We start from the raw sequence: 11,239 nt of genomic DNA on the forward strand, positions 1-11,239 counted from the left end.
GAGTGTGGGCAAGAAGGAAAAAGGATCAATGACAAAGGGGCGTTTCACTCCGTCTTGATGTAATGGACCACGCAGACGTCTCTCGCATCTTTGCTCGGCCGTAATCTTTTGGTCATCATGCGCGATCTGAAGATTGCTCACCCGTGGCGACCGCAACTAGCGCCTCAAGACGCCGCAAGTCATTGGAGTTTTGAGACTCATGAGAGCTTCCAAAAGCAGAGCCGTACGGACGCTGGTGTTGCGCGGGCTGCGTTCCAAAATGCACGCTGTGGCGAGTGCGAGGAGGCGCATCGGTCGTCGACTGGGGCGGCGGGGGAAAAGTGAATTTTTTGGGGTCATCCATGTGCATACTCGATGGCCGCTCGTCTGGTTGTCCGTTGCCATTGACGATCACAGGATAATACTGATCCAGTGATGAAGTCGAAGGCGTCGGGACGCCTTCACTGCTGCTCGAGTCCTCTGGCGAAGTCCGATGCGCGTTGTGTGGCGGATGGGCATGCTGTTGCGGCGGGTGTGACAGCGGTCCCATGTACCATCCGTGCCGTTTGCTTTTCTGGGGCGTGGAGGGATGTTCTCCCGAGCTGCGTTTAGACTCCATCTCCGTCTGTGGCGCAGTACGGTTTACATGAGTCAAGGGAGAGGGCGGCGCGGCACGATGGGCCGAAAAGTTCGGGTGCGGTGCCGTCGTGGGCCTTTGCGACCGGGACTGATCGCGAGCACTGCCGTAGTTGAGCCAAGAAGTCGATTCCCTGGGCGGAGTAGAGTTGGTGATGTCAAGCTTGTGGATGCCGCGTTGCAGGGATATATCTATAGAATTGTGGCTGCGCCGGTGGCCGTGGTATGAGCTTGACGTCGAGGGTTCTATGGCCGGAGGCCTGTTTGGATGATCCACCTGCATTGGGCTGGATTGCCGCTGCAACTGCGAAGGCATGGGCGGTGCATGCTCAAACGAAAAGGACTCGATTCCAGGTAGGCGTGTCACTTGGGTCGAAGGCGGTTGACTGGCAGCAGGTTGGGCTGAGAAGGACGGCTGAGGGGCGTCCGGGGTCTGGTAGTAACTTAGACCGCTGGTTGCCGGTCTGGGAGTCAAGCTCGACAGAGTCCCGGGGTGCCATGTCCTCCTCCGCCAATCAGCTTCGGAGCTGACAGACTCGCGTCTAGAATCCGTAGAGAAGGTGGAGCCAGTCGGACTTGCCATGTAGCTTCCGTTGTTGGAAAACGCCGAAGACGACGTAGACGATGGCATTGGACTAATGTACGGAGGAGGGCAGTTCGCACCGGGAGGGCCCTGGAAAGGGTTGGCGCCGCCGCCCGAAGGAACGGACAGCCTACGACCAGGGGTGTGACCGCTCCATGTGACAGGTCGTTGATGTGTGGAGACGGGCGAATCAAGGCCTGACGGGTACCTGGGACCTGGACTGCCGGTTGCTGGAGAGAAGGTGGCCGATGTTGGTGTGCTGAAACCGCTTGGCGACTGGCCGCTGAAGGGAGGATATTGGCTCCCCGAACCGTACGTGTCCAGTGACAGCCGTGCTCTTGCTGCTCCATCGCCGGCTATCGCCAGTGGCGCGGCCCGTCTGTGGATTTCATCCCGGTCGCTAGCATTCGAGCTTGTCGAAGCTACGCTGGATGCCGACAAGTTCCGGCTGTGACCTCTGCTGTGGGCGCCGCCACTACTCATGGTTGAGGTCCTCGAACGACTGCTTACCGGTCGAACCCGATCGGTCCTGATCTGGCGCTGGAACCTCGTGCCAGTGGCGGCCAAGGAGTCGCCCGGAATATCCTCGTTGACGTGCACTGTTTGCGCATGTTGACGCAGGTTGTCGAGGCGCGAAAAGCGGCGGTTGCAATGGCATTGGAACGGCCTTTCGCCCGTGTGTTTTCTGAAAGAGAATGCATTAGCAACGGCGAGCGGCAGAGGGCTGCAAGTTTAACGCACCGAATATGTCTGGCCAAATGCTCGCTTCTCGTGAAGCTCAGCTGGCAAGGCGGAAAATCGGTGCAAAAGAAGCGCTGGCCCTTTTTCTTCTTGGTGGGCCGATTGCTGTCGCTGTGTCCGCTCTCGTTGTCTGAACCGTCACGGCCTCCGTCATTGTCCATGTCCACATCCTGCGTCCCAGCCGATCGCTGAGAGTAATCCGAGTTGCCCCTTCTAAGTGTCGAGTTTCGGTGGACCTGCTTTTTCGAGTCCTGGTGCGAGAGCGGCGCGGCGGGATTCGGCAGCGGCTTCTGGCCCGTCACTCCTCCAAAGCTATCCCTGGTGGGCGTCTTGACGGACTGGTCATCGGGACGCGAGTCGGGCGAGGCGTCGAGGTGTTGGTGATGTTGCTGCTCGTAGAACGACTTGTTCGGCCGGGGAGTGGTGGGCGTGTTTTCCTCGCCAGGCTGGCCCGGCGGTGGCTCGGGCACGGTCAAGGTGGTGTTTACGGCGCGAAAGCCAGACATGGTCAGGTCTTGTCGGGTTGCGGGGTTGGCAGGCTATTATTACCGCAGGTGTGCGGCCGGGAAAGTTGCCAGAGGGGAGAGAAGCTGACGGTGAAACGCCAAGTCTTACTTGCTTCCTTTGGTGACACGAGCTTGCTGCGACCTACCTCCCAGAAGCCAGGGCCCCGGGAATGTCTAGCAAGGTCGGGGAGGCGGTTGCAGTCAGGTTGTCGTCAGGCCGTCTGGTGAGGCGGAGGGGGAAGCAGTGTTGCTGAAACGGTGCGTGTGGTGATGTGAAAAGCCGCCTGTCGCATCGGCATCCGGCCTCTTGTTGCACGCGCGTGCGAGGCCGTGTGAGTGTCGATGCCGCAGCCAAGCGCAGAGGTGCGGCCGAGGAGTGCGCGGTGGGCGCTTCGAGGGTGGTGATGGAGTGGTAGGTACGTGATAGCAGTCGGCGATGGTGGCGGCGTCGGCGGTGACGATGGGGCTTGGAGTCGTCTAAGCGTGTCTCATGGCACGACGACGACTACGACGACGAGGAGATGCGTCGCGATAAGGCGGGCGCGGCGTTCGGACGGACGATGGGAAGGCTGGCGGGTGCGCGGGCTCGGACTGCGGTGGCGAGGGGAACGTGTAGAGAGCGGTAGGTGGGGCTTGGGAGGTCGAGGGCGGTCGAGTCTTGTCGAGTCGGTCGGATCTGAGGTGGGACAGAAGATGGTGTTGATGATGGAGAACGGAATTGGAGATGGAGACGGAACGAAAGTGTGGAAAAGGGCAGATCACATACGGGCTGGTCGAGAAGGCGACGGGCAGGAGCAGCCAGATAGAGGCGAGGCTAGTCTTTGCATGCACCTCAATGCGAGGGGCTGGAGTAACTACCTACCTACATGTAACTAGGCTCAAGGGGCGGAGGTTAGGCCTGAGGGCAGGGCAACTAAGTTTGACCTGACAGCAGCGGGCAGGGCAGGGCAGGGCAGGGCAGAGCAGGGCAAGCCAGCCAGCCAGCCAGCCAGCCAGCCAGCCAGGCCAGGAACACGGCGGCCGACCTGTCCATGACCATGACCATGACCATGACCATGACAGACCTGGACCGACATAACATGAACCCTGCAACGGGAAATCCAGCACTTCTGACTGTCGCTCGCCCTCCCTCCAGCACCGCGCGCAATTCCCGTCCCCGTCGTCGCATCCATCCATCCATCCATCCATCCACAGCCACAGTTGCGAGCGAGGGCAGAGAGACAGACACTACCTACCAACCTACCTACCTACCTACCTACCTCACGAGAGATAGAGAGAGAGGGGGGGGCTGGTCGTCTCGCGCGGACAAGCCCGCCGCCGCCGCCACCGCCGCCGCCGCCGCCGCCGCTGCACCTGGGCCGAGCTAGGTAGGTAGTCATCCTACCTTAGACTTTTCCCCAGCCAGCCAACCTGAGCCAGACCGAGTCGTCGGTCGCTGGCTGCGTGCCTCGGGACCGACCTGCTGCTGCTGCTGCTGCTGCTGCTGCTGTTGAGGTCATTCATTCTCGGTGACGACGACGACGACAACAACAACAACAACAACGAGAAGGAAAAATATCGACGCGTGGCATCCGCCGTCGTATATGTAATAAATAATCACAGAGGCGCGCATTCAACATGTACATACACATTCAAAGTGCCTAGCTCAAATAAACAATCGCATCCGCTTCGGTCATTGATTGACTGCTGGTGGTGGTAACCTTGCATACATACAAAAATAAGGTACATGCAGCAACCAAGCGAACGAGTGCGCAAGCATGAGCGCCGCCCATCACCCACGGCGTCCTGCTTCTGCCTTTTCCCCTCCCCCCCCTCCCCTCCCCACCCCCCTCCCTTCACGTGCCCCGCGCCAGAGCCGCACCTCGCACGGCGAACATCCATGGTCACTCAAGTCACGTCAGGTCGAGAAGGAACGGAAGGTTGGGAATTAGTTTCGTCCAGCCTGCGCCCTGCCACCATGTCCCCTGCGCCCACCCGCCTGGTCCTGCTGCTCTTCGTCCCCTCACTCTCCGTCTCTCCGTCTCTCACTCTCTCACTCTCTCTCGCACTCGCACTCTTGATTCCGTCAGCCAACGACTGGCTGCGACAGCAAAAAGAAATCACATGGGAAAAAGAAAATAAAAAAAGTCGCTGGCCCTGACGGCCGACGGGCTTGTTGTCAGGCTGCCTACCTACCTACCTACCTACCTACCTACCTACTTACCTGGGTACGTACCTACCTTCGCTACCTAGCTGGTACAGTAGTAGTAGGCTATGTGGCACTGTAACCTCGTCCGTTTCCCCCCCCCCCCCCCCCCCCCCCCCCCCCGGCATGTGAAACCCCGCCGCAGCGGCAGCAGCAAAATGCAATCGGCAAAAAAGCACCAGCACCAAGCAGGCAGGCACGCAGGCAGGACAGGACAGGACAGGAACACTCGAACCTGCCATGCAAGGGCGCCTACCTGCCTAGATACGCGACTCGATGGGATCTTCACGGCCAGCAGGAAGAGGGGAAAAAAAAAAAAAAATAGGGACAAGAAAAAGAAAAAGATTCCCCACGCATATGCCGCCATCATCACAGCCCGGTTGAGGCGTTCAGCGCCCGACCGAACCTGACTCGTGCCCTCCCACCTGACCTCTTTCGAGGGAGTGAGAGACGAGAAGGATGTCCAACAACAACAAAAACACAAACCTTACACCTCCCCCCGTTTCATCGCTCTCGTCAAGCCCATTTATTCGACAATTGTAAACAACGCTGTGCTACCTACGCCGTTGCTGCTGTTGCTCACCGCCCCTCCCCCTTTCCCCCGCGCCGCATGCGCCCACCCGACACGTCGCCCACTTGAGAAGACACACAACCCACCCTCGACACTAGGTACCTACGATACCTGTAGTAGCGCCCTTCTCGGCAGCTAATCCGCTTTTTTACTGCACCACCTAGATTGCCCGCCTGGTCAGCCCCTCGCTCACAAACCTCGCTCCGGCCACATCCTTTTTTTTTGTTGTTGTCTTGTTGTCGTTGTGTGGCATCTTTATTCAACTCACCTTTTCTCTCAGCATTCCCAGCCACTGCTGCAAGCTGACGCCCTGGTCTGCCCTGTCCTCCACTAGCAGCGTCTGTGCCCAAAGTTTGAGGCTCGGGTCGCCATCTTCCCTGATGATGTACAGCGTCGGCACGGTAATGCTGCCGCACCCCTTCATCCTGTGATCCTTGCTCTTCTCAATCACCCCCCGCACCCGCTCGTTCATCTCGTTTTCCAGAATCGGCATCGTCGACTTGCCCTGCCGGATCGCGTTCTTGTCGTCCACGCCAAAAACGTCAATCAGCAGCTGCGGCACCGCGTCGCGCCCAACCCACACAAACTGGTTGACCCCGTCGTCGATCAGGTACAGTCCGTACGGCACGATCCTCTCCGACGACAGGTTGCACGTCGGCGGCAGCACAATCTCGCCCGTCTCCGGATGAGGCGTGCCGGCGTCGTCGGGCATGTCGTGGAGCGAGTAGAAGCGGGGATAGATGTACTGGATCATTAGCGGCAACGGCAGCGTCGACAGTAGGCAGAGGGCCGCCGCTCGCAGATCCGAAGGTATCTGAGCCGACCTCCGTAGTCCAACCTGCGCCCTCATGTTAGTACCCCGCCACTTGATTTTGGGCAAGGAATTCCACATACATTCTTGATGAGGCCAAGGAACAGGACAGGAAGAGCCCTGAGATTCGCTGGCAGCTGCAGACCGCCACCGATGTTGCCTCCTGCAAGTTCCTTCTTGTAAGTTTGCAAAATCTCAATGACCTTGCTTTGCAACGCATCCCGTGCCGCGTCCAAGCCGCTTCCCAGCGCCCTCTCCACAGCCTTGTGGCTGAAGTAGACGGTAATGGCCTGAGCATCCGCCGACGAGTACACGCTGGCCAGGTTGTCCGTCGTCGGGATCGCCAGCGTCAAAACCCTGATTCTTCTCTCGCCGTTGCACGTCGTGTGAAGAACGGCCGTCTGCATGCAGACAAACGGCTTGGTCAGCGTCTCGTCAATGGCCACCTCGACAACGTACGCCTGGTCGCGAGGGAAGGCAGGGAATGCGCAGAGGTCCGAGCTTCGGTTGAAGAAGTTGCCGTAAAAGGTGCTCATGCGCAGGCCAGTCGTTGCCCGAACCCGCAGCACGGCTTCTAAACCAATCTCGGACGACAGGTAATCGCTGAACTCGCGGGCAAACTTGATGGCGTCCTCGCTTCTCGCTGCGTTCCAGCCTGGGTAGAACCATGTTTGCCCGCCAGTGTATCTTGGCAGGTTGGATAGTGTGGCAACGTCCTGGTACTGAGACGAGAAAAGAAACATGTCAATGGAAACCTGGTTCTTCGAGCATTCGACGGCAAAGCTCTTGTAGAAACTATTGGCCGTCTGCAGCAGCTTGCCCTCGCCGCTAGTGCCCAAAACCTTTTTATCCTCCCTCATGTCCAGCTTGCCGTAGCCAATATTTGGAAGCGACGCGCTGAGAACAGTGATCTTGCCACCCACGGGGGCGATGAGCTTGTGTCCGGCGCGCAACGCTGATCCCATGGCGGAGCCCCCGTTTTGGGTGTCCTGAAACATGTTTTGGAGCTTGTTCAAAAAGTTTTCAATGTTTTGGCGCGCCTCGGACAGGTTGACCAAGAGATCCTCGGGCGTGGGCAGGAACGGTTCATCGAGGTCGCTGACCACCAGCATCCTGGGGTCGCTATTCTCAGCCCCGTCACGTGGGATGGAGAAGTAGTGGAGGCTAGAGTCGACGGCCATGAACCCCAAACGGGTCCTCCTGTCCGCATTGGGAATCCTGTCCAAGCTCTCCAATATACAGCGAGCTGCAGTGGCCAGCAAGCCATTGGTGACGGCGGCATAGCTGACATCGAAGAGGAAAAGATACACTAACGGCTGAGGCGGCCGAACCATGTACTCTTGAGGGGCCACAAATTCCACCACCGAGTAGTTGAGCTCAGGTCGTTGCCACCTATCCACGCTCTGCTGAGTTGTCGCATCCCAGTCAAACGCCTGCGGGACGTCGTTTGTGAGGTTGCACATGTTGCAGCGCCAGCGGTGGCCGTGGTCCAAAAACGTCGCAAAGGGGTTGATGTACGACCTGCATCTCCGGCAGCGAGAAATAACTTGGTCAGGCACGACAGGTACGGGATCCTCGGCATCGTGTAGAGATGTGTACGGTTGGATGACGAGGGCCATTGGCAGCCGAGACTTCTTCAATAGCGAGTGTGTGGTAGGGATGGTGTTGAGCGTCGACCGCACATATTTCGGTGGGCAATTCGCAAACTCAGAGGGAGTGACGCTGGTCTAGCAACCTGTCAGCATTGCTTTCTTACAGCCAGCCCATCGACTCTTACATTCGGGGGGAGGATGATGGGCGGTGGGGGTTGATCGAGCTCGTAGACATTGAAGGGCGCGCTGATCAAGTCGGTCGTGACGAGCTGGTTGAGCTGCGCAGTCTGGGCAGGCATGGGCGGCTGCTGCATCGTCTGCATGGGCTGCATCATGGGCTGCTGCTGCTGCTGCTGCTGCTGCTGAGGCTGTTGAGCTCCCAGGTTCATCTGGCCAAACTGTCCTGCCAAAGGGTCCACGGCACCGGCAGGAGGCACCATGGCAGGCGGAGTGCCCGCGGCAGCTCCAGTGTTTGCGCCAAACTCATACGCCTGAGCGGCATACGCACGCTTCTTCTTCTGAGGCGCCGGCGCACCTTGGTAATCCATGTTGTCGGTTGCGCGGTGAGTCGGTCGAGGATGTTGTTGAGGTCAAGTGGCCGATAGCTCGATGCGACGTAATGCTGGGCAAGGGCGGCCGCCTCTCGAGCACGGAGCGCACACTGTGAGGAGTTTCGCTGCAGGTGCTCGCTGAGACGTCGTACAGCTCGTCGAACGAGGGGAAATGGGCGCTTCGCTGGAGATTACGTCGTTGTTGGAATTGTACTCTGGCCTCAAGTCGCGCGTCTGTCCTCCTTGGCGGGCGCCGCCGCACGGCCAATCGAATTGCCGACGCCCAAACAGGCAGAAGGACAGCTCCCTTCACTCGACCGCCGCGGCCAAACATTGTTTCCGTTCGCTGGTTTCACATACGTCACTTGGTATATTGCAAATGTTACTAGATGAGAACTGAATTGAGTTGATTGCACCTGTGATCTACTGCCTGGAATTTAACGCATACTGACTTTGACCTCCGCGAGCCCTTGATCCCATAAACACTAGCTCTCCACCTCGGCCATGATATCTTTGCGGGCGCCGACTACCCGAGGGAAAAAAAAAAAAAAAAAAAAGAGGCAGGCCGACCCAGGGCAAACTCAAAACGCCATTGCTCTGAAAAGAAGACCCTAAGCCACCCTGGTTGTTGATGGACCGAACTCGATGCAGACCGAGAACCGCATTGCGCCTCAGCAAATGCCGCTGTGATGAGAATTGTCAAACCGAAAACCCCTAGCCGTGAGTGAAAGAAACTGAATACCGGAGACCTGGAGAGACGAGAAGATATTTTGACGCCATCCTTTCCTAGAGCTGCGTATAGTCGGGCGCGCGGTTCCTGCGGTTGCGATTCTGGTGCCGGTGGGGGTTTACCGGTTTGCGAAAATAGGCATTCTCCTCTTCATTGGCGAAGGGTTCGCTGAAGACGGTGCGCTGTTGATTTGGGAAAACGCCATTCTTGTTCTGCATATGGCCTTGAGGTCCCATGCCGTTCATACCCCAACCCGCCTGGTTGCCGCCGTGCCACTGTTGATTGTAGCCACCGTTCATCATGCCGTTCATGTTTCCGTACATGTTGTTTGGAGGAAAGCCCATAGCTCCCATGTTGCCCCATCCGCCATTCTGCATCATCATGGGGTTCATCATCGCGTTCGGCATGCCCATACCTCCGGCCACGCTCATGCCCATACCCATCATGTTCTGATTGGGAAAGCCCATGCCCGGCATGCCTCCAAAGCCCATGAAGTTACCGTTGGGAGGGAACTGGTTGCCCATGTTGAAAGCTGCTGGCCCTCCAGCAAGGGCATTCATCTGATTCATGAAACCTGGGTCGGGATTGCTTGGCGGCTGAAGCTTCTGTTGTTGTTCCTGCTGTTTGCGCATGGCGGCCGGTGCAGTGGGGATCCGGTCATTTTTGAGTTCCTCCTCGGCAGGACGCTTCTTGGACGCTCCGTTGGTGGTTGCTGGCGTTGCTGACACTGTGCTGGGGGTTGCTGCTGGAGACTTTGAAGCAATAGAAGCAGGCTTCACAGCTTGATTTTCTGGCGAACCGTTGGTGCTGGCGGCCTTCTCATCCTTGCTTCCGTTGACTGGAGTTGCCTTTTCCGACTTCGGACTTTTGGACGCCTCCTTCGCCTTGCGCTCAGCAGCCTTTTCGTCCTCGAAGACCTTGATTTTAGCAGCCACCTCCTCGTCAGGGACGAGATTGTCAATGAACACGTCGTCCTTTGCGCAGTTTGGACATACGAAGTCACTGTTAATGAGTGCATTCTCGATACAGTCATTGCAGTATGTCATTCCACAGCAAGGTGTCTTCATTGGATCCACGAACATGCGCTTGTCAACTGAGCATTCTAGACCACGGTCTTGAAGTTCTTTGCTACCAGCGGAAGCATTTTCAAGTTGTTGTGCGGCGGACGCCTGAGCCTTGGCTTGGTATTTGTTCCAGGCAGCCTCATCAGGCTTAGCTATGACATACTCGCCCGCAGCGTTGACCATGACTCCTGACGGTTGACGAGTTTCATCCGTCAGACCATCGTTGGTGAGAGCCACCGGCTTCTCAATAGTCTGCAACATTGATCGTGGAATTCCAGTCGTCCGCTTGATACGCGGCTTGTTCTCGAAGTTGGGGTCGTCATTGGTGGGACAAGCTTGGATCCAGTGTCCTAATTCCAATTAGCGTGTGCTTGGATGAGCTTCTAACGGCGTGCCTACCTTTGACGTGGCATCTGTGGCAGATGTAAGTTTCCGGAGGTTCACCTTCGGGGACGTTGTGGGGCCTGCCTCGATGTCCAGGCCTATAGACAGGTTTGGCACTGAAAAGCTGTCAGCATGCATGTGTGAGATGAAGCGGATGACTTACTCGGCCATCCTCGCCTTTTGCTGCTCCCAGTTTTCCGCACCAGCAGCAAACATAGCAGCGATCTTTTCCTCCTCGGTTTGGGCATTGTTCATGGCAGCCGCCACATCGGTGATGGGCTTCGCCTGAATTGCTGGCTTGGAAGATGCTTCGGTGCGGTATGAGTTCTTTGCAGTCACTGGGGCCTTGCCCGAGACGTATCTTGCCGCACGACCATGGCCTGGCCGAGCTGCGGGAAGGCGCCGCGCCAACACAGTCGTAGAACGAGGCACAATCGTGGTGTCATCATCGTATTCTACCTAGAATTAGCGTTGTAACATATTAGAGGAGGTTCTGACGAACCTTCGTTGGTGTCGTCAGTGTAGATGGACAGGTCAAAGTCCGTGCCGTCGCCTAGGCCAGTTGCGTTGATGATCTCTCTCTTCAGCTCAAAGACTGAAATACCAGTACCGTCAAACGTGATTCGTTGGGGCTCCTTGGACGACTTGAACTTGAAAAAGACCGATGACGACATGATGGTGGTTTAGTTGGGAAGAACGCAAACGGTCGTGGGAAGAAGGTTGTTGAAGTTGTAGAAGTGCAAGTGAAGTCGGTCGACCACGAGTCGCTCGAGTGGAGCAATGAGCTAGCTTCGTAGATCAAATCGGCGAAGAACAGACCAGTCGTCGAGTTGTAGACGTTAAGTCAGGGTTCGCGACGGGGACTCTTTGGGTGCAAATGCTTTTTTTCTTTCTTGGATTTCCAGT

General features: G+C 57.4%; 3 protein-coding genes across 3 annotated transcripts; all 3 read right to left on the reverse strand.

Moving 5' to 3' along the window:
* IWZ02DRAFT_43847 (uncharacterized protein) lies at nt 1–2,807 on the reverse strand. The gene is made up of 2 exons (XM_066766725.1): nt 1,940–2,807; nt 1–1,883 (listed from the first exon to the last, which is right to left on the reverse strand). The coding sequence occupies exons 1-2, from the start codon at nt 2,443–2,445 to the stop codon at nt 116–118; spliced, it is 2,274 nt and encodes a 757-aa protein (XP_066620185.1). The 5' UTR covers nt 2,446–2,807; the 3' UTR covers nt 1–115.
* A 2,653-nt stretch (nt 2,808–5,460) lies between these two features.
* IWZ02DRAFT_382214 (uncharacterized protein) lies at nt 5,461–8,152 on the reverse strand (the record flags this gene model as incomplete). The annotated part of the gene is made up of 3 exons (XM_066765214.1): nt 5,461–6,039; nt 6,096–7,739; nt 7,790–8,152. The coding sequence occupies 3 exons, from the start codon at nt 8,150–8,152 to the stop codon at nt 5,461–5,463; spliced, it is 2,586 nt and encodes an 861-aa protein (XP_066620186.1).
* Nucleotides 8,153–8,941: 789 nt separating this feature from the next.
* Nucleotides 8,942–11,007, reverse strand: IWZ02DRAFT_492598 (DWNN domain-containing protein; the record flags this gene model as incomplete). Its single annotated transcript, XM_066769861.1, has 4 exons — nt 8,942–10,299; nt 10,349–10,449; nt 10,497–10,788; nt 10,836–11,007. 4 exons carry the CDS (start codon nt 11,005–11,007, stop codon nt 8,942–8,944), a joined length of 1,923 nt encoding a protein of 640 aa, XP_066620187.1.
* Nucleotides 11,008–11,239: the final 232 nt, after the last annotated feature.

Source organism: Phyllosticta citriasiana, assembly GCF_038021145.1.
Source record: "Phyllosticta citriasiana strain CBS 120426 chromosome Unknown IWZ02scaffold_11, whole genome shotgun sequence".
Classification (NCBI taxonomy): Eukaryota; Fungi; Ascomycota; class Dothideomycetes; order Botryosphaeriales; family Phyllostictaceae; genus Phyllosticta; species Phyllosticta citriasiana.

Excerpts from the sequence above, each read along its gene's own strand:
- IWZ02DRAFT_43847 (XM_066766725.1), bottom strand. The coding sequence starts at position 2,445 with ATGTCTGGCTTTCGCGCCGTAAACACCACCTTGACCGTGCCCGAGCCA. Across the intron at positions 1,884-1,939 it reads CATTTGGCCAGACATATTCG|AAAACACACGGGCGAAAGGC; the intron begins GTGCGTTAAACT and ends ATTCTCTTTCAG.